This window comes from Telopea speciosissima, chromosome 8 (assembly GCF_018873765.1).
Source record: "Telopea speciosissima isolate NSW1024214 ecotype Mountain lineage chromosome 8, Tspe_v1, whole genome shotgun sequence".
NCBI classification, from domain to species: domain Eukaryota; kingdom Viridiplantae; phylum Streptophyta; class Magnoliopsida; order Proteales; family Proteaceae; genus Telopea; species Telopea speciosissima.
This window is the reverse complement of record NC_057923.1, coordinates 45,624,142-45,641,751: the sequence shown is the minus strand read 5'-3', so window position 1 is coordinate 45,641,751 and position 17,610 is coordinate 45,624,142. Positions and strand designations below refer to the sequence as shown.

At 36.3% G+C, this 17,610-nt stretch overlaps 1 protein-coding gene across 2 annotated transcripts; it reads left to right on the top strand.

The window, feature by feature from the left end:
* The first annotated feature begins 2,647 nt into the window (after nucleotides 1-2,647).
* LOC122670656 (vesicle transport protein GOT1-like) lies at nucleotides 2,648-12,095 on the top strand. 2 transcript variants are annotated; one of them, XM_043867613.1, is made up of 8 exons: nucleotides 2,648-2,729; nucleotides 2,993-3,052; nucleotides 3,234-3,310; nucleotides 10,606-10,697; nucleotides 10,815-10,895; nucleotides 10,981-11,078; nucleotides 11,177-11,258; nucleotides 11,749-12,095. In XM_043867613.1, the coding sequence occupies exons 3-8, from the start codon at nucleotides 3,280-3,282 to the stop codon at nucleotides 11,785-11,787; spliced, it is 423 nt and encodes a 140-aa protein (XP_043723548.1). In that variant the 5' UTR covers nucleotides 2,648-2,729; nucleotides 2,993-3,052; nucleotides 3,234-3,279; the 3' UTR covers nucleotides 11,788-12,095. The 2 variants fall into 2 exon arrangements, with proteins under 2 accessions (XP_043723548.1, XP_043723547.1); XM_043867612.1 differs by having other exon boundaries at nucleotides 3,230-3,310.
* Nucleotides 12,096-17,610: the final 5,515 nt, after the last annotated feature.

Here is a 17,610-nt window from a genome sequence, read left to right as displayed (position 1 = left end):
TATTTTTAGCAATGGTATTTTTTATACCATAGTCAAATATATTTTTTGGCAACAGTATTTTTTATACTGTAGCCCAAAATATTTTTTGGCAATGGTATTTATTCAACCGTCGCCTGATATATGTTTCCCACTCCCAACGCCACCCCTTTTACCGTCGCCTATTTTCAGTTGTGACATTTAAGGCAACGGTTAGAAAACCGTCGCCTATATTTTTAGCAACGGACTTTTATTTTTGAAAATGGGAAAAAACTATTGCCAAAAATACCTTTTCTTGTAGTGTACCTTAAAATAATCCTACTTATTAATTAATACAAAATAAGAGGTAGTATACACTAGTTCTGAGATTTGAGAGAAAAAAAATGAAGCATATCTCATGTGATTGAAAGTAATGTCTTATTATAATTATAATATTATTAAATATATGTAACATTCACCCATTAGTTAATGGTCTTGGATCTCAAGTTTGAAACCAATTAGCTTATTGGTCCGATTTTAATCTTGACCCCTTAGGACTAGAACCATTAAAGATTCAAACCAATTGACACCTAACCGATGATGCTAATCAAAATTAGGCTTCAAAATTGGTTGCTTTTATGGAATGACCCAACATTCTCTTCAAAATATCTAACCTTCACATTTGGTTGGTTTGTGGTTATTCAGTGTCAGGGATCCTCTCCTGGAGGAAATATCAATTCAAAGACGACCCATTTGATTGATCTTACCAAGTTAGCCGGCCCTTCTATTGAGAGGATGTGTTCTGGCCTTTCAAACCCGACATGTTGTGGCACAATAAGTACCCAATTTGGAAGAGTTGTTCAACCAACACCTTCGGCAGAGATGAACTAGACTAGCATTCAGGAACAAAATGCAAATAACCTTTATGTTACGTAGGTCACAAAGATTATCTTAGTTGGTATTAGGGATGTAAATGGATTGGATTCGGCTTAGATTTACTACTAATTCGAATCTGTTTACCAGATGACATATTCGATTCGATATTCGATGGAATTTTAAAAACTAATATGATATTTGAATTCAAGAATTTATTAGATCTAATCCGAAAAACTATCCGATTAGTATATGAATCTGACCTATATCGACTATGATTAGGGTTTGGGTTAGAACTTAGGATTAGGAATAATACCAAAATATCCTTATAAAAGTGTTTATGATAAGGGTAATATAATAATATATCATATATTTTTACAAAACTATTAAACTAATCACATTTTATGATCAGATTGTAAATTAATCGGATATTTAGCAGACCCGAAATGAAAATATCCGAATCTGAATCATTATCTTTTAGATGGATTCGAATATTTTTTAAAAACCAAAATTTTGGATTCAGAAAACCCTAAAGAGATTCGAACACGAATCGAATCCAAGCGAAGAGGTCACCCCCTCTACGGGTTATTGTCTTATTGAAGAGCTGGAGTCAATGCATCCTATTAGATTTGCTGCCCCCCAAAAGGAAAGCAACTTGCATACCTAGCCTAGTGATAAAAAACCTCCTTATCTCTCCCCAATTTAACCATGGAGTGCATCCTCCAACGCTCTTTAGTTGGCACCCTCCTCAACAACGGATCAAGGTGCGGATCATTATCTGTTCCATTTTCCTGTTCGGTCCATTTTCTCAAGTTCCTCTAATAAAGGGCAGAAATGATCACCCTATTCCGTTTGCCCGAACATACGAACTAGGGATGTAAATGGATCGGATTCGGATCGAATACGGATCGGATGTGATCGGAGTCGGATATTCCCTGGCGAATACGGATACCTCTAAACGGATTCGGATGCGGATCGGATTCGATTTTCGACCATCCGCTTACATATCCGCCTTGTGTAACCCGACCTTCCTCCCCTAGCGGATACAATTCTCTCTCAATCCATATCTCTTAGATCATGATTCTCTTTTCATCATATTCTAGAACTTGTTTAATCTTCAAAACCTTAAAAATCATTATTTACTTAATTTTTATTATTAAGTATTCGGATTTTTTCGGACGATTTTAATCGAGTATTCGGATTATTTTCCGGATATCTCTAAACGAATACGGATGCCCCTAAACGAATACGGATGCGATGGATTCGAATTTCGGTTATCCATTTACATCCCTAATACGAACACATTGCCCGGGTGAGGTTCACTTGCACCACTCCCCCCTATTAGAGGAACTTGGAGAAATAGACCAGATAGGGAATGAAACAGATAATTTTCCACAAAGGTGCACGCACAACACGTGGATTGGGGAATACTACACATAGTCGTTGGAAATTAAAGATTTAGGTAACGATTTCGTCTGTTACCGATACCAATTTAATAACGATATGTAGTTCAAGAATAGCAGCGAAAAACTGATTTATTTGAATTTTCATCCAATACTGTTCGACATGAGCCGATACCAACCGATCCGTTTCAATACGATATCAGTATCAACGGTGACTGATAGTCCGATACCTAAAAACCTACCTGTCCTGCGGCTCTTGCCACACAACATTTTGGTGAATCTCACACTAAACACCGAAGTGTTCCGGGCAATTAAAGGGTAACTTGCCTGGAAAGGTTTTATCCTTTTCTCTCTCTCTCTCTTTCTCTCTCTCTCTCTCTGTCTCTTGGTGCAAGAAAAGGTTTTTCGTTTAGTCATTGGGAGTGTCGAAGGATTTTGGTGTGAGAGATCGGTAACCGATCGTCCGGATATCCCGATCTGCATCTCAAACAGCGAGAGGTACTCTCTACTCCCTCTCAAATGCCAGCGTTCGAGTTACTGAAATTGCAGAGAAATGGGATCCAATTCCAATCTTGTTTCTTTATTTCTGTTCAATTTAATCTTGTTCTTTCGTGTGATGTTGATCTTTCTTCACACCTCGATTTTCTTTTTAATCCATTCTATTGAAAAATTGATAGGCCTCAGAAAACGATCTATGGTATGTCTGTTTAATTATTTATACTATTCGATTGAGTTTGTTTTCTTTTCTGGTGGTGTTGTAGGTTCTTGTAGGTTGATGAATTGCTTCCTTATCGAGTTTTAACTGTTCAGGTTTCAAGAAGGTGACTTCAAGATCTTCTTCTCGGAACTTAATTTAATGAACTCTAATCGATTTAATTGGCTATCAGAAGGGGATTTGTCTGTATTGGTTATAGTGTTTCATTGATGTGTATTGGTTATAGTGTTTCTTGATGTCTCGAAGATCATAGTTATGAGCCTGGTTTCTTTTTTCGCTGTAGTTAGGAGAATTCAAGTCTTGAGGTTCCAAGCATCGGTTTAGATCGGCAAGATGGTTTCATTCGAGATGAACGATCGGAAAAGTACGTTTCATCGCTTTGTCACTTTTATCTTATTTTTCTGTTGCATGAGGTTGGAGTTATTTTTATCGGAAACTAAACTCAGCTTGTTTTACCCAGTAACAAACTCAGTTCATTTTACAGCTTTACATTTTGTGTTCTCGTATGTTGCTATTGTGCCTTTAAATAGTTAAGTTGTTTCATGAACAGCAATAATCATTTTAGAGAAATGAGTGTTTGATTTGGCTGTATCCTAATCTTTTTCTACGAGCACCCCTTCTTCTTTTCCCCAATACTTGTATTCCTTTTTAATGACCATCTAAATTGGTCCACTTTGAAAATAATTGAAGGCATTTAGAGAATTTTTTTGCAATTTGTGTGTTCAAGTTGCATGAAATGGTGCACTACTGCAATCATGGATTAGTTTGCCTTGTATATCTAGATGTTGTACATTATATATATAATACGTATTTTTCTGGGGTAAATTAACCCATGCACTCAATCTCTTTTGCTACCCATGCAGACGTTGAGTGAGCCTAAAGTAAGTACATAAATAAATGAATAAATAAGAAGAAAACATGGCAACCTGCACCCTAGAATTATGTGTAAAATGTTCTAAATATGGAAGAAGTTGCATTCTCAATCTTGTAGATTTATTCATGGTCAACTTAAAAAGGATGGTTGTTCAGATTCTTAGCAGTTGACGGCTCTACTATCAACACCACCGTGCTGGTGAATCTCAATGAAGTAAAAAGATGACATACATCTTGCAAATTTTAATAATTTTAGTTGTTAAATTTGGTAATTTTCAGTTATGTTTTAGCTGTCATAAGTAGGTTGTTATTGGAAACCTATCAATTCTCTATACTTCTTAAATGTTCAATTATTTTTTTGCTTGATCTAAAATATATTTGGTCCTTGATATATCAAATTGTTGTTTCGATAATTTTCTTGATAAGTCAAAGTAATTTATTCTGTTATGTAAAGCAGGCTGTACTATATTTTAAGTGTCTCTATCTAGAGATGTAATGAAACAAGAAACAACAGTATTATTTATCTTAAAAAAAATAAAAAAATTCCTGGTTCTCAGTTGCAGACTTTTCCTGAACTTGATTCACTGAAGCCCAAAAATTGACTTCCTTCTTGGCCCTTCTAGCTATGTTCTTTCATGCTAAATGCTGCAAGTTGCTGCTGCCAGAATGAGATGCCATAGTTTTCTTCCTGTATGACATAAATGATTACCTTTCCGGCTCCCTAAATGGCTAGAAATATCATGTCTCATTTGTAGTTCAGTTTTATTCTTGCAGAAAAGTCTTCTAGGGTCTAGTTTTATCTATCATTTAACTTCAATTTTGAGTTAACCTTGCATTTTTTCCTGCGTAACTTTGGTAATCAGAGTGAAATTTCACAGTAATGTTGTCATGTGTGGTTGGTTTTACTCTTGTTGATCACGGAACATCATAGGGATGAGCATTAGGGATGTAAACGGATCGAATTCGGTCGGATAGTGGCATTATCATATTCGTATCCGATTATATTCGAACGGATTCGGATAATATCCTATCGGTTTTCGGACGGATTCAGATAATTTCCGGATAGTGATTTTTTGAATACAGGTTCTCCTAAATGGATATGAATATTGATCGAATACGATTTTTTGACTATCCGTTGACATATTTACCGTTTTTATGATGAGGATTAGGGTTGAGACTTGAGAGTTCAGTAACTACCCTTTCTTCTACTCTTCGTAGTCTTTTATTCTCTTACGTTTTTTACTTTTGATTTTTTAACAGATATGTAATTCCATGTATCACATTGCATAAAACAATATATATAAACCAATAGCAAATCTAGAAAAAGAATCACATTATCTTAACTTATAAATTTATAAAAATAAGATAACAAAATCCAATAAGGTAACTTAAAAGGATAGAAAAACATAGAGTTATATTTTAAATATTTTATTACCGTCGGACTGCTAAACGAATCGAATAATAATCGGTCGGATAGGGGGATTATCATATTCGTATCCGATTAGTTTCGGACGGATTCGGATGCTTCTAAACGGATACGAATACGGATTTATGAATATCCATTTACATCCTATGAAGAGATAATCCACATAATTTGAATCCAACAACTAAAGTGGATTGTACATTGGACAATTTTAAGAAGCAACGCACATTGCGCTATGTGGAGAATTGTGGTTTGTTTGGGGTGATTGAATAATGTGGACTAAAATTCAATTGATTGAAAAAAGGGATGTGTTTGAAAGGCTATGTTCAAGAAATAAAGAAGAGGGATGAATCTAATCTATTAGGCTGTGTTTGTTGTTTCCTTAGATTAAAGAAATAGTAGAAAGAAGAAGAATTTTTTTCCCCCTGCTAGTTCTTTCGTTGTACCGAGAAAATCAAGAGAAAAAATGATAAAATTCTTCATTGCTGTCTGGTTGTCCATGAATTTGAGTTGGTTATTCCCCACCTTGTGAGAGAGAGGGAGGAGAAGCTAGGTGTGACCTCCTTTCCCTTCAATTTTCTTTTCTCTTTGTTTTGACATGTAATGAGTGAGATGCAAAACCAGGGATAACCTTTCCTAAAACTGAAATTTTAGCCCTAATTTTCTCAGAAAGTACAACCATATAACCAAATTCTTCATATTTCCTTCATTTTCTTTTCCCTCTGTGCCTAGAATAGCAACCAAAACGTGCCTGAGGATGGTGATTATGGCTTCACAATCTGATTTTGAAGCTATTCCCTGTGAATGTTAGATCTGAATCTGGGTTGGAGAGAAAATTTGGATTCAACATGTGTATGGTGATCCAGTAACTCTTTTTAAGTCATTATTAAAACTCTCTAGTCCCTATTGTCTCGTTCCTTTACTGTTTGATGTGATTTCTAAGATATTCTATTGTTATGTGATATATGCTTCATGGAATATCATAGGAGAAAATAGTAGAATGTGGAAGGGGTTTAAAAAAACGATGGAAGAAAATATGATGCCTTTCTATTATCTAGCTGGTGGCTTGAAATATTTTAATTCACGGGGGACTCTTGTGAAAATGCTTTTGAAGTGTTTATTTATAACTATCTAGTCAAACTATGTGAAGGATATTCTTAGTTATTGTAATCAGTAAATCTACCTAAACTACACATATCATAAAATCTATGGAGATGAAGAAACTTGATTGCTTTTAAAGCTGCTGAACAGATGGATGTACATGCTAACACCATTCCAAATTGAAGTGGAGATCAGAAAAAAGGAAGTTGCATATTTTCTTTGATTACAAGAGGAAATTGGAAACAAGGATACTTTATTATTAGTGTTGTTCTCACTTCTCATGTTATCTGGAATTGTTGAGCATCACAATGGAAGATTGGTGTTTGGATTTTAGAAAGAGTTTTGGAGTGCATAGCTTGAAGAGTGTGGAGTTGGAGTACAATTTTGGTTCCTTATGTATCTGGTTGGTACCAAGTAGAAGCTTTTATTAAAAAAGAGGGTACATACATTAGCACGAACTCCATTAGTAGAAATCGGGAAGGTACAGAAAGAACAAAATCTCAGACCAAAATAAAACAAATTTCTAACTTTATTTGTTATGTAAGTTTGCATTTCCCACTATTCCTAACCCTCTTGAGACAGCACTTTTAACCAGCAAATTTTCTACGGAGTTGGTGGGCCATTGCATCAAATGAGGTTCAATATGGATGCTGACATGCAGGCTTCTCTTCAAAATACAACTGCCTCTAAAACCACTAGCCGACCTCTTGATCCACCCACCCAATATTAGTGAATTAGTCCCTCCTCTACTATATCCGTGCATAGTTGAAAATCTGACTGGATAGTGACTATTATGCCTTGGAATGTTGGTGTAACTGCTGTCTGGTAGAGATGCTTTCCAATCATGGTAGAGAAGGCAACTGATCTGTCAGAACTGGTTTAGATGTGACTCCATTGGAAGCATTCACTTTTGTGCATATAGATTACAAATTGGACATTGATGAAATACTACAATTTGGTTTTGAACTTTGGTTGAAAAGTTGTCTAGATCACAAAGTAGACATCGATGATTAATTCTTACAGGTTGGTTATTAACTTTGTTGGAGAAGTCATCCATTCTTGTAGCATCTATGGGAGGTTTTTTAAGTTGACGGTTAGAACCCCATTACAACATATTAGAGAATTTTTTTTTTAATGAAACATTCAATGTAAACCATCAGGTAGGCACATTAGGATGCCATACCTGAGTTGTTTAGGGAAATTTCCAGTTTTTGCAATATTGGTTTGTGATATCCATCTCCTACTTTTCATCGGTTTGCATTATTATTTTTAGATCCCTCTTCTAGGGAATTCTTGAAAACTAAATTTTGATGGTTGCTCTTTGTAAAACCTGGGACTATCAAGCATTGGATGAACTAGCCAAGCTAGTCTTGCAGCCTTTGCATATTCATATCAGCCGGTGTACAGATGTAGTGTCGCATGTTTTAGGGTTTATTCTTGTTTTATCTGGTTTACTTTGCTCCTAGGGATCTCATTCCATATGCTCATTCTGGATTACATATTATAACCATTAGTGATAAAAAAAAAATGATGGAGAGAATTAGCTAGTTCAAATTATGCACCGTCCTTGCAAGTGACTGAAATTTAGTATCTGTTTTCAGTATGGATAAATATGGTATAATTTGATTGATTATAGATTCTTTATTCCTTGTAGTTTGCTAATTCCTTCTCTTAAAATTTTGATGCATGAAAGCATTTAATTGTTCTATTGATGCATGCATAGTTGTCAAGGTGTCCCGGCGGATTTCTAGGGGTCAAGGCTACTATTGCCTTAGTGCAGAGCACCTTGTACTGGTTTAATTGGTATTGAATCAGGTTCTGGCACTTATTTATGCCAAATATCATTTAAGTTAATGATTTTACTTAAGATATTATTTATAAATAAGCAAATATACCCCCTATTTGATTCCAATAAAAATAGTTAAAGATCAAATTCCAAAAGGATAAAAAGTCAACCCCCAATTCAAGAACAAAAACTAGATTTTTACCACATTCCATAAATCTTAATATGGTAAAACATTGTTAAAAACAAAAAATGTGGTAAAATATTCATTTGTTTTGATATCTAAAAAATTATTTTAATATAGAATGATTTTGGCAGCATTTGTGCACACCAAATAAGTTTTGACCGAAACATTTCTCCTTTAGTATAAATCAGAATTAAGCAATCTTGGATTTGTGGGAAAACTGGTTTTGTGCTCTACCTAATACAAAAAGTCTCATGTACAAATAAAATCATTTGATCAGTCAAATTTCTTAGAAAACAAGAGCATTTCTCTATATCGAGTGCAGTTTAATTACTTGTTGTGAGATCATATTTTCTAAGAACAGTATAAACCAAATGTGAGACTAGGTATACCTGGACAATAACCAATTACAAGAACATAGTATAAACCAAATGTATATTTTGATTGTTTCAAAATTCCAATAGCTTGTGATGCGGATCTTGGGTTCCAAAACCCGGTTTGGATCACTTATGGACCCACCCGAATAATAGAAGGCTCAAATAAATGGATTGATGGAAAATTCCGTAAATGTGTGGAAGTTTATATAATCAATGGCGGAGTTGTAAATAAACAGAAGCTTATAATGGGATGGCAGTATCATAATTAATAGAAATCAAATAACAAAAGCGAAGAAGTAAAAGGGCAATCTAAGAATTGGGACTTAAGGGGGAAAAAAAGAAGGGCAATATGGGGAAGTACATTAAAAAAAAAAAAAAAGAATTAAAAGCCAAGTACAGTACGCCTTCTACCTTGAGTCGGGCTGAACCAGCGGCAGTTCGAAGGAGAGAACTTCTCCATGGTTGCTCAAGTGGACCCGGAACTCTTGGGCAAGATTGATATCTCCCAACCCTATGAAATCCACCAAACAACAGAAGTTTCCAACAACTTGAAGGTCCAATGAAAGGGCTGCAACAAGGTTTAGCGGCAAGTACAGAACCAGATTTGAAGTTCTGGTAACAGCAAAGGCCAAATCTCAACTCGGATCTCTGCAGGGTGTGTTGTTTCTATCACAGGAAAGACCCCTTAAATTCTCAATCTGATCTCAAACTGATCAGTAGAGATCGATGCTGATGATTGGGGCTATAAATCATATTAGAACAGAGCAGGGGTTGGATACGAACATAGCGGCAGCAAGGTTGAGAGGAAAGAAAAAGAAAGATTTCAGGGCAGGGGGGAAGAGGTGGTCACACAACCATTGTTCGTACCAACCTGATAACAAAACAACTCAATAAAATTTAATTCTCCAATCTGAATCTTACGATGGTTACAAGAAGAGTATTTAGAGATTCAAAACAATCCTATTCCTATCTTGAAACTAAACCAAAGACAGAGTTCAAAGTAACCCTAAATCATATGTAAACTCAAGTAGACTTTGAGTCTACTTTGTACTCCTATTCTATGTGTTAACGACTTTATTAACAAGAATAAAATTATAAAAAAAAAATTACGACCCCTAATTAATCCAACATCTAGCTGCATCAGCTTGCTTCTTAGGTTCTGCTGTCTTCTAGTTCTATGTTGATTTTGATGATTTGATGTGGCTTAATATTGATTTTTGATGACTTGATGCGACTTAATGTTGATTTTTGGTGACTTAATGTGGCTTAAGCACTTAGTCACCCCTCCACCGCCTTAGGTCACCTTGCCGCCTTGACAACTATGGATGCATGGCATTTCTGTGGATTAGATTCATAATTGAATCGAGTCGGTCCTAACTTGTATAAGTCTGATGACTAGAGATTATTAGGTCTGGCTGTGTGCCTTTTGCACCCTACTGAGAGATGATATAAAACACTTCAATTACATACTTAAACATGCTATTATGGGGCTAACGTATAAAAAGAAAATGTCTGTCTTAGATGTTGTTTCTTGATCTTGTAAATGATTGCTGTATTTTGAAATGGAGATGGCATCACAGTTAAATACAACAACAGTAGAACAATTCTAGTCATGTGGTTAAAATGTTAATTCTTCTGTATATGCTTAGAGTTCTAAAAAGGTATTTAGACAGTGCACTTCTGCTACACCCTGACTATTTAAGGGGGGGGGGGTAATTGTGACGTGTGCTTCCATATTAGATCACCTTCTTTTTTCAGGAATACCTGTCGCGTTTAAATTTACCACGTACTGATTTTGTGTGCATTAGCCACTGGCTGGTTTCTAAACTGTCATTTTATGTTCTTTTTTATACTGTCCAATTTTCTTCTAAATTGTATTTTCATGAAATGAGTTGAGTGTTTTCTTGAAATGAAACAGAGATCGGGCTAGGATTGACAGGGTTTGGCATATTTTTCTCGTTTCTGGGAATGATCTTCTTCTTTGACAAAGCACTTCTTGCCATGGGTAATGTAAGTGTTTCAGTCTCAACTTGCTCACCTGCTGTTCTTTTATTCTCATTATGCGTTCTCCATTCTCCTTTATTCTGGCTATTTCTGATAACGGTTCTGAATGTTATACTTGATCAGGTCCTCTTCTTGTCAGGGTTGATGTTGACTATTGGAATGAAATCCACAATGCAATTCTTCATGAAACGCCAGAGCTACAAGGTGAATCCTTTTTCACTGTGTGTGTGTGTGTCCTCTTTCTTTCCCCTCGTCTTGCTTATGTTGTACTCCTTTTATGACTGAGCAGGGTACAATCTCATTTTGTGTTGGCTTCTTCTTCGTTCTTGTTGGGTGGCCTATCATAGGCATGATTTTTGAAGCATATGGGTTCGTTGTACTCTTCAGGTCTACTCTGCTTCCTTAACTTCTCCCTCTTTTATTCCATATACTTGTTCTGTAACCCATTCACTTGTATTTGGTTGCTGATGTGGTTTCCTCTGCAGTGGTTTCTGGCCTACGCTGGCAGTTTTTCTTCAAAGGATACCAATTCTTGGTTGGGTGTTCCAACAGCCATTTGTGACTTCAGTAAGGATTCTCACAATTTGAAAGTAGTGTTAATAAGACATTCTGTTGGGCGGTGTCAGTGAGGTTTCATTGATTACCCTTTCGTATTTCACCTTTAATTTTGTGCTGCTACTACTATTGTTTTTATATATGTGGATAAGTATTTTTTTTGGGTTTCATATTACATTTCTTAAGCAGAACCCTTTGATTCTGGACCTTTTAACTTGTGGCAAGAGTATGGGCGATCTGAGATGATATGAGGTTTAGAACACATTATATTTTGTAAAAAACTAGTGTCATGAATGTCATGAGACACTGTTTTTGGATTGTGGGACCTCACGGTCTATTTATTCAACCTGCTCCCTCCACCCCCTGGGGAGGGGGTTTATGTTTTGTAAAAACGAACTGATATTCCCATGCTAATTCATTGTTCATAGTTCATCATTTTGTACCATCTTAAAACTGAGGTTCCTTTTTTTCCCTCTTTTCTCACCCTTCTCCTTTTCTGCAGCTCATGAATAGGTATAGGGGTAGACGGGTGCCTGTATGAAGCTCTGAATCAGCTGAGGAGAAAGAAGCACTGCAGCACAATTTCTCCCATTGTAAGATAGTGTTTGTCTGAGATCCAGTGTTTTGATTTGTCCCACATTGTAACAAGTTAGCAAATTGTACTTAAAAAGACTTGTTGGGGATTTTTCCTTGTGTACATGAAGAGGCTTTTTGTATAGACTGGCCTGCTGGCATCCGTATGTTTTTGGTTGATGCCAGGGGCTGTAGATGTCTCATGATATAGTTTTTGTTCTTCTGTTAATACATATCTTTTCTTTCCAAGAAAATAAATTTACTTGATTGGTGATATGTTTGGTTTCTTGGTATAATTCAAATGTTAGTTTAATCATCATATTCCCCCCAATTAAATTTAAAAAAAAAGAAGCAAAATGTCGGTTGTCTCGATGAGGTCTGAGCTTTATGCTGTCTGTGCTTCCTGAATGCATTCCCATCTGGAAGGTCATAGCAAATGGTCTTCCATGAGTATCATTTATAAATAAAAAAGATCTTCCATGAGAAATAATGGATATTTTTGCTGACCTAATTTTCTTGAATACAAAAGTTAGTGTGAAATGTTTTCTGAAAATGGAAGCAATATTTCAACGAATTTGAGAAAAAAATTTGGATATTCTGGTGTTTGTCCTTGTTTTCTTTTAGGCCAGATGGAGGGATGCTTCTGAGACTGAAATGCGAGATTTGGTGACTTATGATCATCGCTTGTTGAATGCGGTGTTCCAACTCAACTTTCTGGTCTACCTTGTATTGGATTTCTCCAGTACAATCATTATAATTCGTTCTTTAGCATCTTCTTTGACAGATATTTTTAATATTCAGCGAGTTGCTACATAAATAAATCCAATTCTATTTATCCTATTGAGAAATTATCCCCAGTTGAGCCTAAGATAAAATTAAACAAAAATCATTATTTCCACAAACTCCCTTACCCTTTCTATATCTCTAAGCATGTTATAAAGTAATAAATGCTAAGCTACTTCAACTTCACTACCATCAATGCTGCCGTAGCTGCAGCTCCAGCTCCAAACAAAACCAGCATGTCTATGAAGAGTATGTCAGTTGACAAGAACAAGTAGAACATTATGATGAAAGGAGAAGGGATTAATCAAACTACTATCATCCGCAACCCAAGTGTGGTTGATGGCTGGACTACCATAGACTGTGGAACCTTAAGTGAGTTTGACAGTTTTGACTTTGACTTTTATGTCTATAGGGAAGAAAATACATCCTATGATACCCATAACAACCTGACTGTAAATATGGTTGGGTCTATGTGATACCTAGACTTTTCTTAGAAGTCAAGTTTTAGCCCTATAGAGATAGAGGAGTCCAGAATTTACAAAGAAAAACTTAAAAAAGCAATTGGATTCCATTATACAGATGGTATTTTGTAATTTTGTGAATTGTTTATGGGGAAATGGTTTTTGTGGGGAGCGTGGCTCTACGCCCAGACACAGAAGAGGGCAAATGATCGCCCCGCCCCATGAAAAATGGAAATGCCTGCCCTGTTGATGCCTCTATGCACACTCCCATTGGCCCACACGTGTAGGAGCCACACTCCTCCATAGAAAACTCTTCTCCTTTTATATTCATTTTTTCTGGCTTTTTAGTTCTTTCAAATCTTTCAAGTTTGAATTTTGACCAGTAAGAAGGGTTTAGAGTCTTCTTTTTTTTTTTTAATGAGAAATTCGAGTCCTCTAAATTAATTTCGTATGTGTAATACTAATACTAATTGATAGGACCTCATTGGTAAACAATACAAGATCTCGTGCATTGGATCCCATGGTTATGGACCTATCACATGAAGCAACCCATGTCCATCCGGGATTTCCACATGGCCAAAAAAATATGGCTTATCTTTCTTGACCCTTGAACTTCAAAAGATAGTCTTAAAAAATTGGGAAAAGAAATTCCACCCGGTCGTGCGTTGTGGTGTGTACCGACGCCTGGACATAGCCGGGCGTGAAATGACCACCCCGCCCCCATGGAAAGGCAGGGGTGTGCCAGTCATTTCACGCCTGGCTATGTCTGGGTGCAGGTATACGCCACAACGCACGACCAGGTGGCGTTCTTTCTCCCTAAAAAAATTTAGGGAAGTGGTTCTTTGTTTGGTAGCATGGCCTACACCGCCGCTCATTGTGGCTCTCTCTCCTCCCCCAAATAAGTGGTAAATATGTCTTTTCACATGCGGAGGAGAGAGATAGACCCATGAGAACGTTGGTGTAGACCACCTCTTGGATAAAGTTCTTTTTCCCAAAATTTTATTAAAAAAATAAGATCAAAACAAAAACATTGGGCTGAAGGACGACAACACCCTTAACTGGAGAAAGAAAGAAAAAAAAATCAGGAGCAACTCACAAGAAAATAATGAGTCTGGATCACCTACCTGTAAATGTACGCTTCACGTATGGTTAAGTGATGATATGTGTATTTTTTGCTTCCACAAATACTCATCTGATGTAGGCCCAGCTCGACAAGGCCACATCAACAGTTGAAATTGATTTCTAGAAGTGTGAACACAACCAGCCGCTATGGTTGGCCACGTTTTTATTAAAAAAAACTCTTGCTATTTTATAGGGAAGGGAGCGCAAGGAAGATCTTGTCCTTCAATTATAGGAGGTTATTGACTTGTGAAGAAAGAAGACAATCACCAACTTGGACAGCTCTTTGTTCATGATTTCTATACTCCTCATCCTTTCCTATTTTTATAGAATAAATCAACATTAGAGGAGTGATTTTTTAATTTTGTTGAAGATCATGTTGGAGCATCCCAAAGAGAATTACAATTTTGGAAGGACTCCCGAAGCTTGACAAGTTTGACTTCCTTAGTCAATTACACAGTTTTGAGAGTCTCTCCATATTGGACGATTTTTGAGAGAGAGAGAGAGAGACGATTTTGATTAAAAGTTACAGTCCAGCCTTCCTAAATTTAGGTTTTCTTAATTTTAGTATTTCTTAATTTCTAAGGAGTTTAGCTTAGATTAGGATTTACTTTAATATTTATTTTTCTTTTATTTTATGATGTAATTTTTTATTTAGTCATAGCCGTAGGATAGGTTGCAATTAGGCTTGAAAATTAGAGTTTATTTTCTCTTTAAATACGTAAGAGCTATGTTAATTCGGTAGAGAAGAATGGATTAATGAAAGTTTACTTTGTTGAGTATTTTGAACCTTGAAATGTTCTCCCTCATAACCCTGAAAAATTACGTTGCATCCTTGAAGAGTTGCAATCTTCCCGTGTCTTTGAAGAGTCACGTTATCTTTGTTCTTGTGTTTGTATTGCTCTTGAATCTCCCGATCCCTAACTTCCAACCAAGCTGCATTATTTTGGTATCAGAGCTTTGGAGGAAAGCGAGAAGGTGTGGTAACGCCCAAGCATAGAGGTGATCATACAGCTTTCGTGGAGGACAGCAACACAAGAGATGAAATTCAACCAACGACGAATGATGTTGCAGACGAGCGAATATTTGTTCAGGTTGATTTGAGTAAACCCCCAGTCTCAAACCGGATTACGTTTCGAAAGCACAACAATATTTCTACCCATATCACAGTGAGTGGTTCGACATTGTCAGTACGTATGATGATCCGTATTTGGATTGTACTACTTACACATCTCTATTTTAACTTGTTTGAGGTATTAGCATCATCAAGAAGTCGTATTTGAATGCCTCATTTATTCGAGTCGGAAAGATATCAATAGCTATCTTTATCAAATCTGAAGTGGTAATGCAAATTTTATTTCATTTAATCGGTGACAACACCAATGAATTTGCTTGGTTCCAATTTGACCCCAGTGGACGACAATTATCATTGATCGGAGCAAGAGTTCGAAGACGAACTCTTTTCCAACTTGAAGGGAATGATGTAGGCCTAGTTCGACAATACCACATCAATAGTTGAAATTGGTTTCTAGAAGTGTGAACACAATCAACCGCTATTATTAGCCACGTTCTTATTTTTAAGGAAGCTATTAAAAAGAACTGTTGCTATTCTAATTAGAATGACGCGCAAGGAAGATCTTACCCTTCACTTATAGGAGGTTATTGACTTGTAAAGAAAGAAGACAATCACCAACTTGGACAGCTCTCTGTTCACGATTTCTATACTCCTCATCCTTTCCTATTTTCATGGAATAAATCAACATTAGAGGAAATATTTTCTAATTTTGTTGAAGATCAAGTTGGAGCACCCAAAAGAGAATTATAATTTTGGAAGGACTCCCCAAGCTTGACAATTTTGACTTCCTTAGCCAATTACACAGTTTATCATCCATGCGCTTAATGGCAGCAAAGCTGGACACAGGTCATCACCTAACCATACGTAAAGCATACAAGTACGGGTAGGTGATTCGGGCTAAAAAACACATGACTTTCTGATGTCTATGAAACATGACTTCATGTCTTTTTTTAGTGTTACAATGAATTCCCCCTAGGTGGACCCGATCGCAGTTCTCCACTATCAATATGTAGAGACTTCACCACCATGCCAATGAAGGTATCTCATTCATTTGTTTTGAAATGCTAGTGTTACTTAATGATAATTTATTTGCTCTAATATTCTATAGAGAGAGGGTTACTCCCATTGTCAGTGTGGAGAAATTTTTCACAACATACCAATGGTGATTTAGGAAATAGTATCATCCACATAGGATCCACATGATCAAGGGAAAAAAGAGAAAATAAAAAAGTAAAAAAATACATTGTGAGAGGGCCATTAAGAAGAAACTTTTACCTATTCCTAATTTTTAAGTAACAACTATGTCTCAATATGGCTGTAGTGCTTAATTCATGGAAAATAGTTTGTTGATATTAAGACAACCATCTACAACCTATGCAATGAGACTCTACAAAAACAAAAGGCAAAAGTTTTCCTTTAACCAGTGGGGTAGGAAGAATCCCCTCATCACTGAGTGATGAACCATGTGAATGGTATTCTTATCCCATCACAAACTCCCATCCCCTCTTGTTTAGGGTCCAAACTACCCTTCCCTCGGGCATCCGATAGTATTGATGCTCATGATAAAGAAATGGGTGAAGGAAAACTCGGTCCTAGAACAGAAAATTCTTTTCACTCCACTTAGCCATATTCCCTTCTAGCGGTATTTTAGTGATAGGTTTGTGACATATACGACAGCATAGATTTCATATTTAGGATTGTAACTTGGTTTTTCAGAATAGGGTTGGCAATTCTTAACCCAACCCACCTAGAGTGATAGATTTGCCCTATCCAAGACGGGGCTTGTATTTAGCCCGATCCTATACTGCATGAGATATTATATGTGATATCTCTCGAGGTGAAAAATGACAATCGGGATCTATCTCTTGCATTGTCGGACAGCAGCACATTTCATAGATCGAAGTCAATACTATTGTCTGGGATATCAAGGAATTAGATTTCTATTTTTAATCGTGTTCTTTTTGATACATTCTCAGGGAGAATAACAATGTGGTTGACTCCTTGGCCTGGAGAGTTTTGTCTGTTGCGTGCCGAAAATCTTGGCTTAATTCCACTCATTGGTTATTAGAATTATGTAATTCGGATACCTTGCATTGGTCACGCTTTAATATATAAACATTTTCTTACCAAAAAAAAAATATTATATATGATACATGTGGAGATTCTCTTGTTTGTTTGATATTGATCATGTGGTTGAGATCATTAATAAGGTACTGGTATGAGGAAGACCATTGCATGAGCTTATGAGGTTCATTGGAGGTGTTGAAATTCAAATGATGTGCAACAACTACGCATTTAAGCTTTGATTTATGCGTAGTTATAATGTTAATCCCGAATAGTCAAAAATATTTGG